The 20764-nt window shown below is 45.9% G+C and overlaps 1 protein-coding gene across 2 annotated transcripts in view; it reads right to left on the minus strand.

Annotated features, from left to right (window-relative positions):
* Positions 1-300: 300 nt before the first annotated feature.
* Positions 301-20764, minus strand: part of AFF1 (ALF transcription elongation factor 1) — a 67492-nt gene continuing 47028 nt past the window's right edge. The window contains exons 8-21 of one of the 2 annotated variants that reach the window (XM_066186564.1): positions 18474-18528; positions 18308-18345; positions 16702-16858; positions 14542-15405; positions 12798-12895; positions 10711-10951; positions 9837-9928; positions 9198-9261; positions 8239-8375; positions 7933-8004; positions 7238-7331; positions 7092-7135; positions 6084-6328; positions 301-3469 (exon numbers count right to left, since the gene is read on the minus strand). In XM_066186564.1, coding sequence (XP_066042661.1) covers positions 3348-3469; positions 6084-6328; positions 7092-7135; positions 7238-7331; positions 7933-8004; positions 8239-8375; positions 9198-9261; positions 9837-9928; positions 10711-10951; positions 12798-12895; positions 14542-15405; positions 16702-16858; positions 18308-18345; positions 18474-18528 — 2323 coding nt within the window. In that variant the 3' untranslated portion in view covers positions 301-3347. Of the gene's footprint in view, positions 3470-6083; positions 6329-7091; positions 7136-7237; positions 7332-7932; positions 8005-8238; positions 8376-9197; positions 9262-9836; positions 9929-10710; positions 10952-12797; positions 12896-14541; positions 15406-16701; positions 16859-18301; positions 18346-18473; positions 18529-20764 lie in introns of both variants that reach the window. The other variant, XM_066186563.1, reaches the window with a different exon arrangement.

A 20764-nucleotide genomic window follows, 5' to 3' on the forward strand; every position in this document is an offset into this window, starting at 1 on the left:
GGCTTCAGCAGCTGGCCCAGAACAGCCTTCCCTGCATGGGATTTGGGAGGGTAGGAGGAACATGTCCCAAGCCGTGAGGCTCCTGCCACTCTGAGCATCTGCGTTTGCACCACTTCTGGTCATTAAGGAAAGGGCAAGGGGGGACAAACAGGGCAGCAAAGGGAACAAGAGTCTTCTTGTACAGAAGAAATTCATACCTAAACCTCATTCAGAAGGGAAACACTAAGGCCATTCAGAGAAAAGCTACACTAGAATTTCTCTGCAAGAAGCTGAGAACACAAGGACTCTTGAAACACCTCATAACAAACATTCATTTATTGTTTATTTCCCCCATATGAATCAACCATCTCAGAAATTCCATCACACGCAGGGCAGAAAAAGGTTATATACAAGAGGGACATACATCCCCAAAATAAGATGTACAGATTTATCGTGGAAACCAAGAGGGAGGGGAGAGGACAAAACCAAAAACAAGGGCATTGCAGTCAGACTTTGACTTTCAGTTACAGAAGAGATCTCTATCTCCATGTAAGTGGGGTTTTCAACTATTAAATAAATGGCATCTTAAAAATAGAACATTTGACAATATCAACACATGTATTATTATTTCTTTTAAATAAATATTGCATGGAAATGATGCTGCTTTGCCACCATAGCTGCCTCCTTTCTTTCTGGGATTAAACAACCACCCCTGGTTTTCCTTGGATTAATGGCTTGCTTCTTAATGGCAAATGCTATTTCCTCCACTGCTACATTTCAATTTCTGTTGTTATTTATTTTTTGTTTGTTTTAAAGGCCTGAAAAGGCCCAGGTGAAAATGATGAGCTTCCTTCCTAACCCTCTGCAGGCCTCTGACATGGCTCAAGGTTGAAATACGATGGCTTTTCTTAAAGTTTCCTATTATTTGAACACTCCTTCTCTGTGTCCTGAAACAAAACCTACCTTCCTGCTGTGGAGCTTGGGAGTGATGCTTCCGCAGTTTGCTTTCAAACTGAGAGCCCCCAAAGAGCCCCCACACACCTGTGACACAAAGTGCCTGTGATGTTCTTTCCCACAAAGCCCAGGGGACTTTGTCCTGGGAATGGGAGCAGCCCTCACCCAACCACTTCTGCACAGCAGCAAGCACCTTTCCTGGCAGCAGGGAGGGACATGGATGCACACAGAAGGAAAGTACCAGGATACCCCTGTCCCTGCTGCCCCTTATGCTTTCCCCTAGCACTCTGCTACGGTTCCTGCAGGCTCCCACAGTGGTTTCCAGGTTCAGTAAAGCTTTTGTCTTTCCTCCTCCTCAGCTGGTGATCCTAGAAATAGCTTTGTCTGAGGACAAAGTCCAAAGGTGACATCGATCCACCAGTCTGGGGTCAAGTTCCAAAGTGCACATCAGCCTCCAGGCTGGCTGCCCATCCCCACACTTCCTGAGAACAAAACAGTTAATGCTGAGCCCTTCTCTGTCCCTGCTTACTCTGAGCAGTCGCTGCTCCAGGGGGGGAGGAGTGCAAGCAAAGCTTGAGGGGTAAAATGGGGAGGGGGGACATGGATCTTCCTTCCACTTCTGTTAGGACAGCTCATCCCTGAAATGCTCTGAGGTTTTTAACCAAGTGAACATAAAAGGCCAATCCCTTCAAGGTGCAGAAAGGCCCAGCCACGATCCTGGTGGTCCTGCACTGCCAGGGAAGGTGACAGGAGAGCTCCCTTGTGCTCGGGACCAGCACGCTCCCATCACCTCCTCCTGGAGCCAAGAAAAGCCCAGGCTTCCCCGTGGCAGGGGCCATTTCTACAGAAACTACTTTTGGAAATGCAAACCTTTTGCTGATATTTATTTGCTGTCCGTTTTCATGAGGCCAAAACCCATGAGCAGGTCTTTTACAAAGAGGGATACTTGTGCACATCTGCAGACCTGTTCCTCCCTAATGGTGAAATTATGTGGAAAAGGGAGATAAGTCTTTCTCGGAAACACAATTATTTTGGGATGCCTCCTTCTCTTCACCAGTCCCACAGGTCTGTCAGGGAGAGGGTGAGGGATGTGAGAGGGGACCGGCAGGCTAAGGCACACTAGTACGTATGAGGAGGGCAGGATCCTGCTGTCACACCACAAGGAATCTTTGGGTAGAGAAGGGTGTCATCTCACTGAATTCACAAATGCCATGGGTGCTGCCCTCACTGACACTGTGACAAGGAAAATAATGCCTGGAAACAGCTCATTATTCCCTTTCTTGTCCCCTTGGCAGGTTTCTAAGTCACTGAGGTCCATCCTATAGCATGGCTGAGAGAACACGTGAGATGTCTCCCACATGAAGAAGACTCTACTTTGGTACAAATCCTGCCCTTAGATATTCACCAAGATCCTCAGTGGTTGCAGGCAAATACCCAAAGGCAATTTACCTTACGTTCCACATTCAGCCACTTAATCCCTCCTTCACCAGAAGCAATTCCTTCCCATGGAAGCTCTTAGAACAATGTCCAAGCAATCACAGTGAGCCAGTGCAGCTTTCCACCCCCACCCACCAAAATGACAAAAATCAGCCCAACAAAGAATCCTCGCGGTGACATCTCCCAGCAGAGAGGCAGAGCTGTTCCAAACACACCACACCATTTTGCCACCCCAACTGTGTTCGGCTTGCAAGCCTAAAGCTGAGCCAGCCCCTCAGTAACACAGCTGGAGTGCCCAGGGCACGGATGTGCATGAGAGCACAGCAAGGAGGACCAAAGCAGTGATGACTTGAAAAGGTAACTTGCAGCACTGAAGGCAGTGGCTTCCTCATTTATGTCAGCTGGCTGACAAAAGCAGGAGGTTGAGGTTGGAAAGCAGGCAGAGCAAATCCTTTTGCTGTTTTTCCTGTAACATAATGCTGTTTGGTGCTTGATGAGGTTGCTACTTGCTCTCTGAGGAACAAAGACACCAAAGATTGCATCTGTGCTTGCAAAAACAACTCCTCTGCCATGTTGTCTGGGCACACAACTGCTGCAGACTGTGGGATGTTGTATAACCACCTCTGGAGGCAGATTTCCTTCTTGTCAGCATCATGTGCAATTATTGTCCTGCTGGTTATTTGTGACAGAAATGTTTATAGACCATCAATACATCGGGCCATTCAGACAATTCATTGCACTTCATCGTTTTAAAGGAAGGTGCCATCCTCTGTCTCTTCTTTTTCAAGGTAGCAAAGTGCTACCCTAGAAAAATACAGTTCAAGGGTTTTCCAGTGTAACCAGATAACTTCCAACTTTGTTTAAAATATTCTCCCTTGCAGGTGCTTTGTATTGAACAATTAAAAAAAAATTAAACTGTTTCTGAGGCTTCAAAAGTGCAAAAAAACTTCAAGGTATTTAACCACCTGGAGAACCAGTTAAGGCATATTTGCTTCCAGTCTCAGCCACTGTAATCCCTGTCTGATGTAGTGTACCAGGTCTGTCAGGCTACTGGTCAGTGCCAGAGCACTCGTCGCTCTGCTGAGTTCAGCAAAAAACTCTGGGGGAAAAAGGGAGAGAGAGAGAAAATTTGGTTGGTTTCATACACCAGGCACACCTGAGCGGCGAGGAGTGACAGCAGCAGCACACAGCTAGCCAGTCCAGCAGCGTCACAGGGCTGGGAAGGGCGACAAGCACAGCAGGCAATGCAGGCAACAGGAAAACACATTTACACACACTGAGCCACCTCCTCGTGTCCTGACTTCAAAGGACACAGAGTCTGCGGTAGGGGGCGAAAGTTTGGGTGTCCACACCACAGTCCCTGCTTCAAGGTTCCCCCAAATTTCAGAGGACAGATTTGAGTGCCTTCCTGAGCAGCACCCAGATGCACACACAGATGTGTTCCCTTTCCTTCATCCGTCCTCAAACCTTGGAAACATCAGGATTTCTCTGTGTAGCTTGCCAGGCTATACAGCTCTGGTGTGGATTGTTTACAGCTGAGCATGTCAGGCAGATCTCACATTCCACCCATCCCACCACTAACTCCAGGCATCCTGCTCCTCTTCCCTCACAGGAGGTGGCTCTTGCAGCACACCTGACCCTGCTGTGAGGGGCTGGCAGGCTGCAAGCCCTGCTCTGTTCTGGCAATCATCTGTGCAGGTGACCTGGAGCTGTGGGAAATTCTCACACCTATTCCTTTGCAGTCGCCTTCCCAAGACATTCCTGCATAACCTGCCTCCCACTGACACGGGGCCAGTCCCTCGCTCTTCAACTCAACCATGCTGACCTTTTCAGAAACTGGTCGTTCTCAGCTCTCCTTTTTGACACCCAAAGATTGAAGCTAGAGGTGGAAGAATTCTGCTTGGCCGTGTAAGGAGAACTTCAGACGCAGAGTGCACAGCACTTCCTTTCTAATACTTGCCAACACAGAGAACACATTCCCTCTGATTTTCCTGCTTTTGTTTACAGAATCCATGTCCTCCATGGGGAATAGAAGGAATTCAAAGCCCCTGTCTGAGCAAACAGAAGATCACCTGATCTGTCAGCACAGCATCATGTGAAAGGAGAAGGACTTCACGTCCATGCCTACAGCCTCAGCTTGTCCTCGCAGGGGGAGATCAGAGGCTGAAGACAAGCTGTTACAGCCTTGTGACCCACAGCGCTGCCCCGAATTACAGTGAGGAGCTGGGACCTGCCAGTGGACCCTGCAGAAGGCACTTCAGCTCTGCACTAGTGTCTGGGACAGCAGTTATATACAGCTCACTGCTTTCCATTAGCTTAGGACTTCCCTGCTTGTAAGATCTTCATAGCTAAAGGCTGCTGCTCTTTCTTCCTCTTCTTATGCCCTATAAATTGCATAAAAGAATCAAGGATGTGGCCTTTTTTGTTCATTTTGCGTTTCCATTCTCTGCACCTCTTTGTATGTTACACTGATTATCAGTAAGTTCCATTTCTGAAATGCCTCCAATGTCCTGAACATGACACCACCACCAAGCCTACCTGAGTGTTTACTGGTCTCCTGCACAGATCCACTCCCCATAGAGTATTTAGTACCCCAGCCATCATCCCCCCTACATCAGGACCAGCCACAGAGAGCATGTTTTGAATTTAGTCTTGACTGATGCAAGGTTGTGCTCAGGCTGCCCTCCCACACATTTTCCTCCATGACTCACTCTTCTGGCTTATTAGCAGCATCCACTGCTTCCCTGTGACAGTCTTTTATCAGCCTTTTGAGGACAGAATCGAAAATGCCACACATGAACTGCTGCTGCAAGCACAGATTTGCTCAGAGGACAGCCAACAACCAGTTTTTTATTCAAAGGTGACTTGGAAAGCCTTTTGATTTTCAGCAACTGCCTCATTAGTGTGAGGATTTTTACAGCCTTCCAACAGTCCAGCCAGGCACATTGTGCTTATTTTCTTTTGCAAGTTTGCCAACAAGTCATGGCAATGCATCTCTTCACCCACACTGGCTCACAAGACTTTGTGTTGTGTGGAAAATGACACTGCTGAGGCCACGTGGGATGGCAGGTCACAGACTGCACCCGCCCTGTGGCATTTGTGTTTTCACCACTGCTTGTGCCAAAGGACAATACAACATTTTTAACAACAAAATTGTAAAATAGAAAAAAAAAAAAAAAAAAAGTTGCAGCAATTCTAGGAATTGCTGCTGCAAATACTGGGCACGTGCCCAGCAAGGACTCAAATTCAAGTGCTGCTCAGCTTCTCTGTTAGGCAGAGAAGCCAGCTTCACCATTTTCAAGAAAAAATGACCTGGAAATTTGACCAAAACTAAAACACAAGGCTACAGGCCAAAATGATATTTTTAAACAAAGTGAACCAACTCAGAAAAGCTCAGTATCCCAAAGGGAAAGACCAAAAAAACCCAAACCCCTTAACACTTCTTGTGTTACCAAGAAGCAAGTTGGCTGGTTTCCTGCACTCGACACCCTCATCCCTTAGCTCTTGGACATTTGAGGATGCCAAGAAAACCTTATAATGGGAACACTCATCCATATATCACTGTCAAGCATCTCTGCCAATATGCCCTGGCAGAGATATTTAACATATTTCATGCTTTGATCTTTAGGTACGGTGCTTGCTGCACTGAGCGTCAGGATTCAAGCAAATACTCATGACACATGAGACAGAAAAGACAAAGGGCAAAAACTTACCTTTATTCTTTCTGGCCAGCGCATCAGCCTTTTCCCAAATTTCATATGCATGGAGGATATAGGAGGTGATGTTGACATAGGAAGAGGTGACACTGGAGATATGACAGGAGACAGTGACAGTAGAGCCAGCGCTGTTGCCAATGCTGTTGTGGCCAACGCCGTTGCTATCATTTGATCCCGGCTGAGAACTCACAGATCCAGCAGGAGAGGGTATTGGAGAAAGAGGAGAAGGTAAGCCTGTGCTTCTGCAGCAGAAAAGAAACACCATCATGAACATTCAGCTTCAGAGCTAAACATCTTTCCCCAAGGCTGCCTCATGCTGGGAGCTCTCTGGTGTCACCCAGGCCTGCAGCATGGAGTGGAGCGCTGAAATGTGAGATCTGTTCAGCTACAGCACAGGCAATTGTACTTTGAGGGCACGGCCAAATTTTTGGAAGTGGTTGTAAAAGACTCTATTCACCAAGAGAAAACGTGGGACCAGACATCGAAAAGGGCCACCCATCCATCTTCCAAAATCTACACCTACTTGTGAAAGTCTTCACCAGGTTACCCAAGTGTTTTCCCTAATGCCTTCCAAATCAGGCACACTGAAGCTCCCCTCCTGTGGAGGCTGGGGCTTCTGGCAGCGCCTCAGAGCAGCCAGGTCAACCTACACACACTTATTTATAGACCCAGGGCAGCTAAATGTGGTCAGCCTTCCAGACACAGCCTGGCTCATCACACCCCCACCACTTCAAACAACCTAAATTTAGTCACCGGTATGACAGGGCTTCCACCACTGCTCTCAAGAGACCATTTACTTCTCCATGAGCTATCCTGTGCAAGGTGGCCAAAAAATGCAACTGGAATCAGCACCACTGTCAAAGTCCAAACAACCTTCTCTTGGCCATAGATTTTGAAAGATGGCGTGGCAGCTGTCTGCCACATGAAATGACCACAGAACACAGAAAAGCTCTTCCTCACTGTCACTGAAACACAGACACACGACAACAAATTTTTAAATCTTACCTTGCAACACCCGGAGAAGGCGCTTGTTTTACTCTGAAATTACCCTGCAGCAAGGAATAAAAATGTAGTTAGTTTGGGATTGTTCAGCTGACATCAGTAACTACCACAGCCATCCAGCTGGCAGCTTAGTGACACCTGTGCCCTACCTTGAAGTGGTCATTCAGGAGTCTGGAATACCTCATTGCAGTGTCTTTTTTGTAACCAAACATCGCCATGTGCAGAATGGACTGGCAGCGCATGCTGTGGGCAGAAACACACCCGGGTGTCAGTGTTTGTGCCCAGCCCTCATCAGCCTTGTGGGATGGAGGCAGGCACCCCTCAGCTCTACTGGAAAGTCAAGAAAGCTCAAAGTTTCTCCTCCTTTCTGATCATGACTAAAAAAGACTTAGTGAAAAAAAAAAATCACAAGGGAAAGCAAGAGACAAGGAAGGGCCTCCTCTGGTCTTCCATACAAACAGGTGCCCAGGCTCTCAGAGGTGCCGAAGGCTGAGTAAGACCCCGTCCAGAAATGCCTCATCCATGTTCAGCTACAGCTTCAGCTACACAGCTCAAACATGAGCAGCCAAATCACATTCTTTCACCTTAGGTGAAAGCCCTTATGTGCTCTCAAGTTACCAGCAGATCAAATTCTAAAGCCTGTACCTTCTACATGTGGTCCCTTGTGATCTCCCAGCTTGCTTTAGAGATGTTTCAATTCATTTTGGTTTTTATATTGCTGGTTTTTTTCCTTGCATAACTCTAACTCCCATTTAACTCATTCCCTCACCCCTGGAAGCAATGGATCTTTCCCTCCAACAAGTTACAAAGCAGTGCACAAAGGAGCAGAAGCACAGGTACTCACCGTAACACAGCAAAGATTTTTCCATGTGAAGAGACTGAGGAATCTGCAAACGGTTTCAAAGTCATAATGAATCTAGGGAAACAAAACAAACAGGACCTTGTTAGCCACCAGAGCACTCTGAAGCCCCACAGTTTATGAAAAAACAGTGCATGCCATTATCTTAAAAACAGTTGTAAAGTCAGGAAAACTGCCCCAAGTTCTTAGTCCTGGCACAAAGGACTTTGTAAGATCTTGAGCAGAGGACTGTGTGTCAAAACGCCCTCCCCTCCAAACACGTCGACCTGTCACCCTCTGAAAGCCACTTACTTGATGAGAACTATGGTGTCACTGAGTATGCTGTAAGCTGATTTTGGCTCCAGCACATCTGATTCCAAGGCAATCCCGTATTCAATGAATAAAAGGGCAGCCTCCAGGTACTGAAAGGCCTTTCCAGTCTTGTCAGTCTATTGGGAAGGAAATTCTCATTTTTTAACCAAGACCAAACACACTTCTCTCAAGCATACTTGAATTCTCTTTTCTTCCTAGTTAGGCAAGACTTGAAGAAAGAAAAAGATTTTAATCTGGCCTCTGGGTGAAAATTAAAGGGTTTTTAGCAGAACCCTTAATGCGATCCCAGCCATCAGCTTTGTGCGCTCCATTTGGCTCTCTTTGCTCAATGGTTTCCTTGAATAATTTATTGTCTTCACTTTTTTTTAGATACTGTTGTCTGGTCTTGGAGGCTTGCCCTCTGCAATGCACAGGGGGATTTCCCATTGCAGTACTCCCTCCCTTCGTTTTCATAGGTAAACAGAAAGTAGCAAATGGACATTATCTGACTGAGATAATTATCTGCCATAATTAGCAAAGCATTATGTCCCCTTGTGCACACTTTTAAACTGCACAGAGCAGAGAAAACCAGATTTGCCAAGGCCACTTCCAAGTCTCAGTCACCAGCAACTCAATAACGGCCAGGATCCTGACTTTTCTGACTTTTCAAGCTGTCTTCAAACTAACTGTTCCATCCGTTTTCCAAGGATGCCTTTACAGCTCTGCAAAGCTAACCCCCGACCATGCCAGCTCTGAATCCCATTCTCTAGATGTGTTTGCTTCAAAGAGAAACATCTGAACACTTGGCAAATAAAGACAGCCTCCCAACACATGACTGAACACGTTCCATGCATGGAGTAGGGAAGTCATGGGTAGCCAGCGAACCTCATTCCCACATTCAGGTACCAGGGCTGAGTGCAGGAGCTGGTCAACATTCCCAGCACAAGGTCAAGACCTACCATTGCATCAGCTTTGTGCTTCAGCCTCTGGGCCTGTTCAATGTAGTATTCCTTTGAATGCTGCCTGATTTGGGGACAGAGAGGAAAAACAGATGAAAAAGGATAATAATCAGTTTTGCTTTCTTATCTAGAGGATGCAATGGGTTGATTGATTTCTTTAAAAATATATGTTGGAATAATATTGAAACTTACACTTAGAAATAAGACACCGGAGGCTGGGCTTCTATGGAAGCAAGTTAATTTCTCATTACCATGGAAAGATAGTAGTTACAACATCTATCATTCCTCAAGTACAGACCCATAAATACATTTTAATTGCAACGCAGTAAATTTGGCAGCAACCACACACTCACTTATCTGAGACCAAAACTTGCATTCAAGTTACCTGGTTACAAGAGAGATGGTTCCTCATTTCCAGAGTAGCTTCCCTCAAACCAAAACTTTTGTAAAACTTTTCTTTCTTGTAAACCTTTACTTTGTGGTGTGTAGGCATGAGAAGGCAGTACAGGGCAGATCTCACATCTTTCCCCTTCTCTTTCCTCAGTGCTCATGAAAAAGCAGAAGCCAGGCTGGCCACACGGTCAAGCTTGCCTCACGCCTTCAGAAAGTAAAGATGAGGAGTGTCAAACAAAAACTTACTTTTCAAACTTGAGCAGAGGTCTCCTTGGCTTAGAGGTACCATTTGGCAAAGAAGGCACTGGGAAAGGCTTTGTGACATCACCTGCGGGTCCCTGAAAAAGGACAGAGATAAAGCTTGTTAGAGAGATATGCCTAACCCAATTCCAAAGCCTGGTGTTCCTACATTTCAAGTGAAAATGTTTATCTGTCCCACACATAGTCTATTCTCCAGGCTCTCTTCCCCCGTAACCCCTGCTCGCTTCTCATGCCTAACACCATTCAGACTTCTCCCAGGCTCAGAGAAATTCAGCAGCAGGTTTCCTTGCACAATGACTAAGAGATCAGTGAGGCTGCAAGCAGCACAGTTTTCATGTCCTCTACCCAAGGCAGAATGTTAAGATCTATTCACACTTATTTCCACCTTAACCACACAACAATTGCTGATTCCCCATTACTGACTACAGGGAAAAGGAAAAAGCAAGCAGTTAGAGCCAGCTAATACAGTGTCCACAGTCTGGCTTAACACACAGAGAGCAACATCCCAGACCACACACCCTGAGCCTCCAGTAAACAGCCACATAATCGAATTTTGTAACCCTGAAATGCGAAGAACCAGCTGCAAGGATCATGAACCATTTCATAAATAAGCTGTAAAAGCTTATACCTGGGTAGCAGTCAATGCCACAGGTTGCCTGTTTTCCTATTTGTAAGCAATTTCCTCTTTTTTTTTATAAGCACACTTATTTTGAACGTACACCAGTAATGTATTTGCAGAAATGGTGATTAGCATAAACATGATTCTCATGCCTTTGGTGTTTACAGAGTAGGTTTCCGAAGAGAATCACCCAGCAGCCATGTTGGAGGAAACATCCCACCAGTTATCCTGGATACCTACTTTGATGCCCTTTGACTGTTCCGTATGATTTCCATCCACTTTCCTGTGCTTGGCAAACAAAGGATCCTTGTGGCTGCTCTTGTTCTTGGCAGGGTTATCCACGGCAGGCAGCTCATCAGTCTCATTTTTGGGTCTCTTTTGGGTCATCTTGGCTGGCTTTGGTGCAGGTTGTGCAGCAGACACAGCTGGCAGTGGCGGGAGCACATCTTTCTTCTGGGTTTCAGATGAAGCTTTTGATGCTCTGGATGGGAAGCAAATTCATGAATACGGTGTACATAGAATGTAGGGATTTTTTACAAACTTAATTACATCATGTGTCAATTCTGTTTAAATTCCTCTGGAAGTGTGAGGGGACTTGTAAATAATACAAAGAATTCAACAAAAGTGAAACAAAACTTCTGGGGCTTCATTGTGCTTTAGACAGCAAACCTTCACGTACCATCAACACACAAGCAAGCTGCTTTCCAAGTAGGAGTAAGTCTCAGAACTTGTCCTTGGAGCAAAGACTTGTAACCAGAACATCAGGACATTGTAAAACAAGCATGCCTGCAATACAGCCCCTTTTCACTCAGTAAGGGAGGTGATTACAGTGACTAAAATCCCTGGGAAACATCACCCAACAAGGCAAATGAACTGCAGCACTGCCTGCCTCTCCCCTTTTCAGTAGATGGTATTTTCTGTGGTCAGAGATACTCACTCTGACACTTGATCCTGTATGTGCTTTGGCAGAATTAAACTGAGTTCCACTTTTAAGACTTGCAAGATCAACTAGACAACACTCACATAGTTGAGAGAGACTTAAAATGTTATGCTTTTAAATGGCAGGGATTATCACATTTAATAATATTAGATCTCTGCTCATCTGAAGTTAGGATGAGCAGCGAACTCTGACAGCTCTGAGTAGCGCCAAATAGTTCCAAACTTTGTTCCACCATTGCTCATTTACATATTTTTATTCAGTTTCTCAAAGTTTTCAAGAAAACACTAAGCAGGGTATCTCAGCTCGTGGACTGCAACATCAGAAGAGCAGGAAATTAAGTGAGGAGACTGAGGTGTGATGGTGTATGTCTTGCCTCATTCTGTTGTGCATGGGACAATCCTCTCCCCTGTTTCACCATGCACTTTTCCCAAGGTTTGGTCCCTACTCACATCATACACATGCTCCCAAGCTTCTCCACCTTGGCACAGCTGATGCTCCACAGAGCACAGAATCATCACCTGACCTGCCCAAGTCCATCCTCTCCCCAAAGATTCATCCCATCCTTCCCACTCCAAAAGCCAGAACATGACTAACAGGTGCTCATTTTCACTGAGAAAAAGAGAGGAATAAGCCCCAGAATTAAAGTTTTTGCATTACTACCACAGTTCAAATATCCCTCCACTCAACTAAATGTTAGTCCTAATTCCTCAGTGCTTCCAGAGTGTGTCAGCATTTTCTCTTCAGAAAAGCAGTTTACTCCTATTGTCAGGACACAAACCTCAACACTACATACCGATCCAAGTATTCAACACCTCAAATTCAAGCCACAAGCAAGCAGGAATTGAATCCAGTAGCCCATGACTGAAGCATGAGTCTCCCCTCTTGGGAGCACTGCCCAGTTGGAAACACGCTCTTGGAAGCACTCACCGGAGCAAAGGCCTAGCCAGAATGCTGGCAGTGCTCTGGTATGCAAATTACAGGGGAAGCTCCAGCAGAGCTACCAGAAGCACTGCAAATGCTTCCTCAAAAAGGAGGAATTCCTGGTCACAAAGGCCACCTGGAATTCCAGACAGTTAGGATTCAAAAGGCACATTGGTTTTGTGTCCATTGGGTCACTTAGGAAAACAAGACAAAGACAACAGGATGACTTTAGTGGAGAAGGGAAATGCTCCCTGCCCTTACCCACCCACACTGACAGAGCTGCTTTCTGGACTGGTTGCTCCCAGGATGTAAAGGCAAATCTGCTGTAGATTAGGTTTCAGAAGGAACATTATGTTAGAAGCAAACTCATGAGTATAAGGACAGGAGATACAGTTCCTTGATCTAAGCTGTTTAGGAAAGACTTGGCTTTATACGTCCTTCTGCAATTCCACCAGTGTATACTCACTTCAATTTGCTGGAGTCTTTGTTAGCTGAAGAGTGCAATGATTTTGTTTCCTTTTCTGATTTCACTTTCTTCCGATCAGTCTCCTCTTTCTCTCCCCTCTAACAGGGAGGGAAAAAAAAAAAGGAAAAATAAAATCACTTAGGTTTTCAAAGTTCACATAAAATACAGACAACACAGCTAAGTTTGATTGAGTCTGGATAAAAAGAAAAAAAAAAGAAAAAAAAAAGAAGAAAAAATACCTTATTGGAACCAACAAATTGCAAACCCACAGCACAGAAGACGCAGATTGCAAGCTCATTTACAGGTAACCTAAAGTGACATTTTACCTAATTTTGCTTGGATAGATTAATTGCTTTGTAGTGGCAGGGATGGAACTACCAAACCTGTTGCTGCTAGCAGTAATCAAAAGCAAGGCACTTGCATGTGACTTAGATCATACAGGTACTCCAGATGTGCAGGGGGTTTGGTTTTTATCACCAAAATGCTGATATAGGTGAAATTTTAAAGCACTGGTAATCCAGGGACCCCAGAGCCGGATGCACCACTGCAGGTGGGATCTCACCAGGGTGGAGGGGCAGAATGCCCTCCCTCGGCCTCCTGACCACACATCTTTGGATGCAGCCCAGGACACGTTTGTCTTTCTGGGCAGCAAGCACACGCTGCTGGGTCCTATCCAGCCCCTCATCCAGTGGAACCTCCGGGTCCTTCTCCGCCGGCATGCTCTCAGTGAGTTCTCCCAGTCTGTACTCATGCCTGGGACACAGCCAGCTTTGTGTCACTCCCAGGGGTGTGCTGTGACACGGAGTCTGCCTCTGGCAGGGTGCTCAGGAGCGAGGCTCCAGCGCTGAGATCACATCCTTACGCTGTTTTTCAGGTTCCACACAAAAGCTGTCTGACAGCTGTGCCTGACCCAGCTGGCTGCTGTGAGGCCAGAGGTCCTCAGGGTACTGAGGCACTGACAGAACCGACAGCCAGGCTCCGAGGGGGGCTTCCCTGCAGCCAGGCACTGAGAGTGCAAGGGAAGACATGGCTAACATCAAATGGCTCCTCTCCCGTGCCTCTTAGACAACAGGAAAAAACGTGACAAGATTGACTGCCTGTTTCCCTTTCTCCCACTGCTTTGCAAGAGCAAGAATTTCTGGGGTCTCTCAAGCTTTTTCACCCTTTCCCTGCTCTTCTCAACTCTCCCTCACAGCTACAGGAAATTGATAGAATGGCAAAACTAAATGAAACCCAAACCAAGGTTATTCACCCACCCATGCTGAGCCACCTGCTCTGTGAGGAGGACCAAAAAAGGGAGTCAGGGACTGAAATATTCAGAAGGAATACCCATTCCTCACAAGGCCTGCAGCCAGCTCTTTGTGCAGCTGACCCAGCTGGCTGGAGGTAATATTCATAGTCCCCTTTGGGAGTCAGCTTTTCAGAAAACACTCGTGAGCAACCATCACCTCAGTTAAATAAAGAGCTGTCCTGTAATTCAAGGGAAAGTGAGTGCTACCGCTGGTTTTACTGTCTGAGAAAACCAGGATTTCAAGAAAACAGAACAAAAATATATTCTAAAATACCAAAGCATGTTAGACAGCTTACAGGGCTGTTCATTTGCTCAGGAGGGGATTTGTGACCAACAAGAAACATCTGCAGACATAATAGCTCTACTCCCAACCTATGAAGTGGGAAGTCCAAACAGGCTTTTCAAACACCACGCTGGTCCTTGTACAAACCCACCTCCCACTCCACCTCTCACCTTCTTCTTTGCAAGGGGCTCCTCAGGGGCATCCGTGGCTTTCCTCTTTAAGTCCTGCTTCCTCGCACCAGGAAGGTCCTTGGTCTCTGCTTTCCTTGGGCGCCCATGTTTCCTGGGGGGCTGAGGGACTTTTTCCAGGTGACAGAGATCTATTTTCACCATGAGGCGCTCACGGCTTGGGGGATCCCTCACTGGTGACAGCAACTTTTCCCCGAGAGGCAAGGGCAATTTCTCCTTGTGCAAATCCTGAGGCCTGTGGCTGCTGGTCCTGATGGAGGTTGTGCCCTGGCCCTGAGGAAGGGGACTGAGAGCATCCCCCATGAGCCTGGGGTCCAAGAAGGGTTTGGTGTTGGCCTGGTGGGAGCCCTTGTCCTTTTTTTTCTCAGAGGGCTCTTGAAGTCCTGGTTTTAAGTCTTTTCTGTCACCGGATTTTGTCTTCACTGTTTTTTTCACTTTTGGCTTGTCCCTAAAAGACTGGTCTGTGACCTCCAAAGGACCAGGCTCACTCTCCACCTTCAGACCTCTCCTGGGCCCCTCGTGCACCAGGGGCTTGCTGGGCCTTTTGCTCCCCACAGTCTGCCTGGGCGGGGGCTCCTCAGCGTGTGCAGGAGGCTTCTGGCAGCTGCGTTTGGTCGGAAGATGAGCCTCCTGGGGAGCCCTGGCCGCTTGGCTCTTGTGAGGAGGCTCCCTCAGCTCAGCCTGCTGCTGGGAGGAACTGCTGCTGGTGCCTCGCTCCTGCTTCTTGCCCTCCTCGCATCCATCCCCACAGGCAATGGCACTGAGGCTCTCTGTTGGCGCTGCTGGTGGGTTCACCTTGGTCAGCCAGTTGTCGAGCTGCCACTTATTAGAAGTTGCTGGCTCAGGCTGCAGGCAAAAAAAGAAAAGAAGGATTCAAAACTGTTGCCTTTATGGGCTGTTTCCATCCTAGCACAGCTTGCCAGAGCCCAGGGACTGTTGTCTAGAGGTCTCAAAGTGTTTGCTTTTGCCTGTGAAGGACTGACTACAAACAAACAGGCCATGCGCGCTAACTTGCTCCAGAGCATCATGGATGAACAGTTGGCTGAATAAAAAAAGGACAAAAAGGTCGATGGCAAGTAGCTAGGACTTCATTAGTATTTTTAGGACAAATCAGGCAGAATTTAGTAAAAGAGGAGAGGTATAACATCTTCCTACAAAGACACCATATTGCAGTGGGCAAAGTCTGTAACTGAACTGCTGGAGGGCAAAGAGTATTAGAGTGAGATGGAAAGACAGACTGTCTCAAAGCTTGTTTTTGGCTTCTCCCTCTTCATGCACTTCTAAGGTGAAAAGAAAGAGAGCTAGAGCTGAGGAAGGGGAGGAAAAATAAATTACAAGGGGCTTTGTAAGAGTACCTCAAAACTGCCAGTGGATTGTTTTGCATCAGCTGTGGTCTGCAGACACAGCCATGTGCTTCCCAGTGGCCTGAGAAGGCTTTGCAAGCTGGAGGAACTGTTTGAAAGCATGGGACATGAGGACTTCTGCAGCAGATTTTTTTAAAAAATGCATGGTCCCACAATTATGAAAGTCTAAGGCACTAGGTTATGTTTGTCTGCTTTCCCCAGTAAAAGCCTCAGAAATGCCAATACAGCAGTATCCAAGCCAAATTCAACAGCAGCAAGATTAAGCATATTCCAGCCCTTCCTGCAGGTCTGGTCCCTTCAGCTGCAACCTGGGAGAAGCTGGATCTGTCACGCAGGCACAGCAGCTGCAGGGAGGCAGCAGCTCCTCTAAAATTATCAGGAAACTGGTCTCACCCTGACACTGCCCATAAAGGCACCCAGAAATCCTGCACATGCAGAGGTGGGCCCCACACAGCCCAGCTGTGCATTCCATCTCCGCCTTCTCTTGTCTCCCCAATGAAGGTACTGATTCCTCCAGGAGAGCTTGACAGCTATGCCAAAGGACATGGGGGAAACACTTCCAGGTTGGGAATCTGAAAGTCTAATTATGTTGGTACTAAGAGTAACTAAGGCTGACAAACTCTAGAAGAGAAGCAAAGGGCAAGAAAAGTTCAGTGATGCAGCAAGGATGTCAAGTGGACACCTGAGCAATGACAGCGTTTCGGGTCTCCTGCATTGAGACAGCAGAGTGTGAGGCAAGGGGCTGTGTAAGCAGCCTCTGCCTTTTATTTGCATTCACCTCAGGTGCTGGTGCTCCTGGAGGGTCGTTTCCTTCACTGTCACTCGAGTGGCTCTCTGTCTCCGAGTCTGAGGAACTGTCTGAGTCACTGGTGCTCCCTGACTCCGAGCTGCTGGAATGTGCTGATGCCACACTCTTGGGCTGGGACTGTAAGGAACTGCAAGGCCACCATGAGATAAAATTAGAAAGCAGCATGACTGAAGGTTACTTACTTATTATGTTGACAGGGCAGTATTCAAAAATAAAACTAAACCCCGTGTTTTTGACACTGAGATGAGAGGGGAGAAGGCCAGAGAAATACATTGGCATACTTAAAAAAATAAAGCACCGGAATAAAAAATTGCTGGAAATAATAAAACCTTCAACTCCAACCCAGTCTAATATGTAGGCAGGATGCCACTGCTACAATGTGGAGCTGCATTTTGCCAACCAAAGTTTAAAAAGCATCGAAACTGCCCAGTGCTTTTCTGAAAAACCCAACTCTCAAAATGAAAACCTTCCAATAAAAGTGAACAAGGCAGGAACACATATTTCAGGGTGGTGTCTGTTTTATCTGTTCTCCCCCTTAAGTTTTCTCCTCATCTGTGTTACTTGGTCATGCTGCTGTAAGCATTTCATTAATAGCCATATCAGGCAGCAGCATTTCTTGCAACACCCTGCTCTAACAAAAAGTGTTTTTCTCCACGCTGACAAAGGAGTGGATGGAATCCAGGAAGAGCTGTCCCTTTCATGCACAGTGCTTTTCTTTGGAAAATGGCTTACAAAACTAAAATGTAGATATTTTAATTTATTTTTTCTTCTTTGGTTTCCCACATAGTATCAACATATTTCTAAGAGTTGGAGGCAGGCTCCTTGCTGATCCAAGACTGATATCATGAGAACACTCCTATTTTAAGAGTTTGCAGGGACACAGATCATGCCAAGTATTGGTGTGCTCCTCTGCAAGTCTGACTTTGTAGACCACTCTTGTGCTTGAAGAATATGCAGATGAAGAAAAAAAAAAAAAAGAAAAAAGAGAAAAAAAAAATCTGTCAGTGCTCTCCTATAGGAAAAATTTTGAGCTTTCCCATCTTTCTTCCTCAAGTGCTGGCATGTGGCTCTTCAGTCTACCTTGAATATTGCTTCTGACTAAAAATACATGGCAGGAACTGCTTACAATCAGTTTCCTTAACAAGAGGAGCTGAAGCAGCCTGAATGAGTCTTCCTAACACTTTCCTGTTCTTTACCCACTTTGCTGTTTTGAGCTTCCTTTGGAACTAAAACTAGACTCACATCTCACCCATCACCACTACAGCTGAAAATCCCATTAGCTGCAGTGTGATCTACAGGCACACTGGTGGAGGGGAGGAGGAGAAGAGAAAGGAGCAGTTGAGGAAATACAATTCTGGTTCATAGGCAAAATCCAGCATGCCTGGATTATTCATTTCTAATTGGAACTTTCCTGAAAACCCCACACAACTAAAGCTGACTTTCAAGAGCAGCCAGAAACCAAAGTCTGTAGCTACAAGAGAAATCAGGAACCCTTACCCTCCTACCCCACATATAAAAAGCAGTTTTGTTTTTCTCCTTATGTGGTCTAGCTAGTAGTTTGGGAACAAACCTGTACCTTGGAGGAGCAAGTGAAGAAGGTGACCTTTCAACAACCTGTTTTGTTCACAAAAACAAAGAGGAGAGGGGGAGGAAAGGTTAGCTCAGAACTCAGAACAATGCAACAAGTGGTGATGTTTAAAGGGAAGTCTGTGTGCCTAGTGTATAAAACAGCTAAAACCGACTTGGTCGTCACCACTCTCTTCACTATCACTGAGCTGCAGGTCGTCCTGGAGCATTCTGAAAGACAACCAGAAGATAAATATCAGCCAAGGCAGACACATTTTGAAGCAGCAGGCACTGAAAAAGATTTGGCTTGTACCTGCCTAAACAAACCAACCTCCCCCATCCTTTCTGAACATTTGGCATGCTCAATCTACTAAATCCAGTCATTACCTGAAATGGATGGTTAAAATGTTTTGCTCTGTTTTTTACTGGTACAGTAAGAGAGTCTCATGCTATCAGCCTGCACTGGCTCCCCAAGGGACAGAAAGCATCAGGAGCTGTGCATGTTCACACACACTGCTCTTCAGGGCCTGTGAATATTTCTTCTGTCCCGGGGTTCTCGTTTTGCTGCTCAAGTCTCCTATCACACACGTGTAAGTCGATGCCAAAGTCAAGCCTATCTCCTCTCTACTCAATGAGCTCCATGCTCCTGCACATCTCAGCACTACTGTCGAGCAGTTCAGCTACTCAGAGCAGTTCATAAGTCGGGAGGCATGAGCTCTGTTTCACTATTGCTAGAGAAGAGAGCAGGCTGCCCACAAACATTTCCAAAAGCATCATTTAGTCCTGTGCCTGCAGGTGCTAACTACTGTTTGCAATTTCAATATATTACCAATGTATTCCAGGCTCTTAAAAAGCTGGAAGGGAAGGAGAGGGACCCAATCCTCCCCCAGACTGTTAGCCCCCTCTCGTGCAGGCATCCGAAAGGAGTTGAAAAATAGGCAGGTAAAATTTGGCTATCCAGAAAGTTATTCAAATCCTGAAACTAGCTGGCAATTGACTCCTCAACCCAGAGGACTCTTCAAGTGTCCTTCCAAAAATGGGATCAAATCTTGGGATCTGAGAAAGGGATTTTTATCAATCAGGTCAAAACTCTACTTATTTCAACCTCTTTTCAAACTAAGGACTTTCTGTGAGAAATTTTTCTTATGGCCAAAAAAGAAAATAGGACTCTGACCCCTCATGACAACATGCTTTATAGCAAGAAAACAACTGTAAATGATCCCCAGTGAAACACATCACCCTGGAAAAAGATGGAGAAAGTACCGACTTTTTCCAACTTTCTTTGTTCAGGCATTTTGACTGCCATTCCCCTGTGATCTACCCTCCACTGCCTCATTTCCTCACACACCTTCTTGCTGGAAATCACCTCTTGCCTCTCTCTTCATTTAGAGTAAACACTGAAGGGAAGCACTATGAGACACCACCTTGGAAAAGGAGAGCCCCAGATTTCCTACAGAAGGCAAACAGCCTGCAGCAATCCTGCACGAGCCAGCTCTGCTTGTGGGCCAGAGCCCGAGCTCACTGCCAGACAGATGAGGCACAGAAACGAAAAAAGGACAGTCACAGTACAGGCACCCTCCACACTTCTGGGCAGTTTGGCTAGGCATCTACTGGTATATCAATGAATACTTGTTATTTTCTTTTACAACTCCTAAGGGGAAAGAGTCCTTCAAGGTGGTAGTGAAGAAACTTTCAGGGATGCTAAAACAGGATGCTGGAAGGTTTTAAGTTTGGTTTTGGGGTGGGGGCTTTTTTTTTGTTTGTTTGTTTGTTTTGTGGGGTTTTTTATTGTTTTGTTTTGTTCTGCTTTAAGCATTGTAGACTAAAGACTTTTCTCCTTTAGAGGTAAGAGGATAATCACAGAATCATAGAATGGTTTGGGTTGGAAGAGACCTTAGAGATCATTTAGTTTCAAACCTCTGCTATAGACAGGAACATGCAAAGACACTACCTAGATGTCTTCAAATCTGATTTAACTGTTTGTAATAAAAAGGACTACCTTTTCCACCTGAGCTGCTGGTAAATAAAATGCATCAGCATAAAAGAACAATGCAACTACTTATGGTCTTTTTGGAATCAAAGAAGAACACTAAAACTGCAAGTCATACTTCTGCAAGGGTAGACAAAGCCAGTTTCCCCAAAACAAGGTTTTGACAAATTGCTAAATGGCCTAGTTAAAGCAAATAAATCTGCCTTAATAATTTTAATGCTCCAGTTAGTTCAGGAATTAATAGATGCCAAGGTTTCATTTGCAGCTTATATACACACCATTAATCTCCCTAAAGCTGTTTAAAAAGAGTTCTTTTAGTGAGAGAAGCAGCACTAAAATTATTATCACTTGCCAAACAACCTCACTGAAAGAACAGGCTGGTCCCTCTCTGCTAGCCAGGTTAAAGATGCAACACCAAGAATGAGCTGGCATCTTGCCTTTTAAAAGAAGGGCTGCTTCCATTCCAGCACTGCCAGG

Source organism: Chamaea fasciata, unplaced genomic scaffold (assembly GCF_029207755.1).
Source record: "Chamaea fasciata isolate MVZ Bird 193981 ecotype frontalis unplaced genomic scaffold, bChaFas1.0.hap1 SCAF_6, whole genome shotgun sequence".
Classification (NCBI taxonomy): domain Eukaryota; kingdom Metazoa; phylum Chordata; class Aves; order Passeriformes; family Sylviidae; genus Chamaea; species Chamaea fasciata.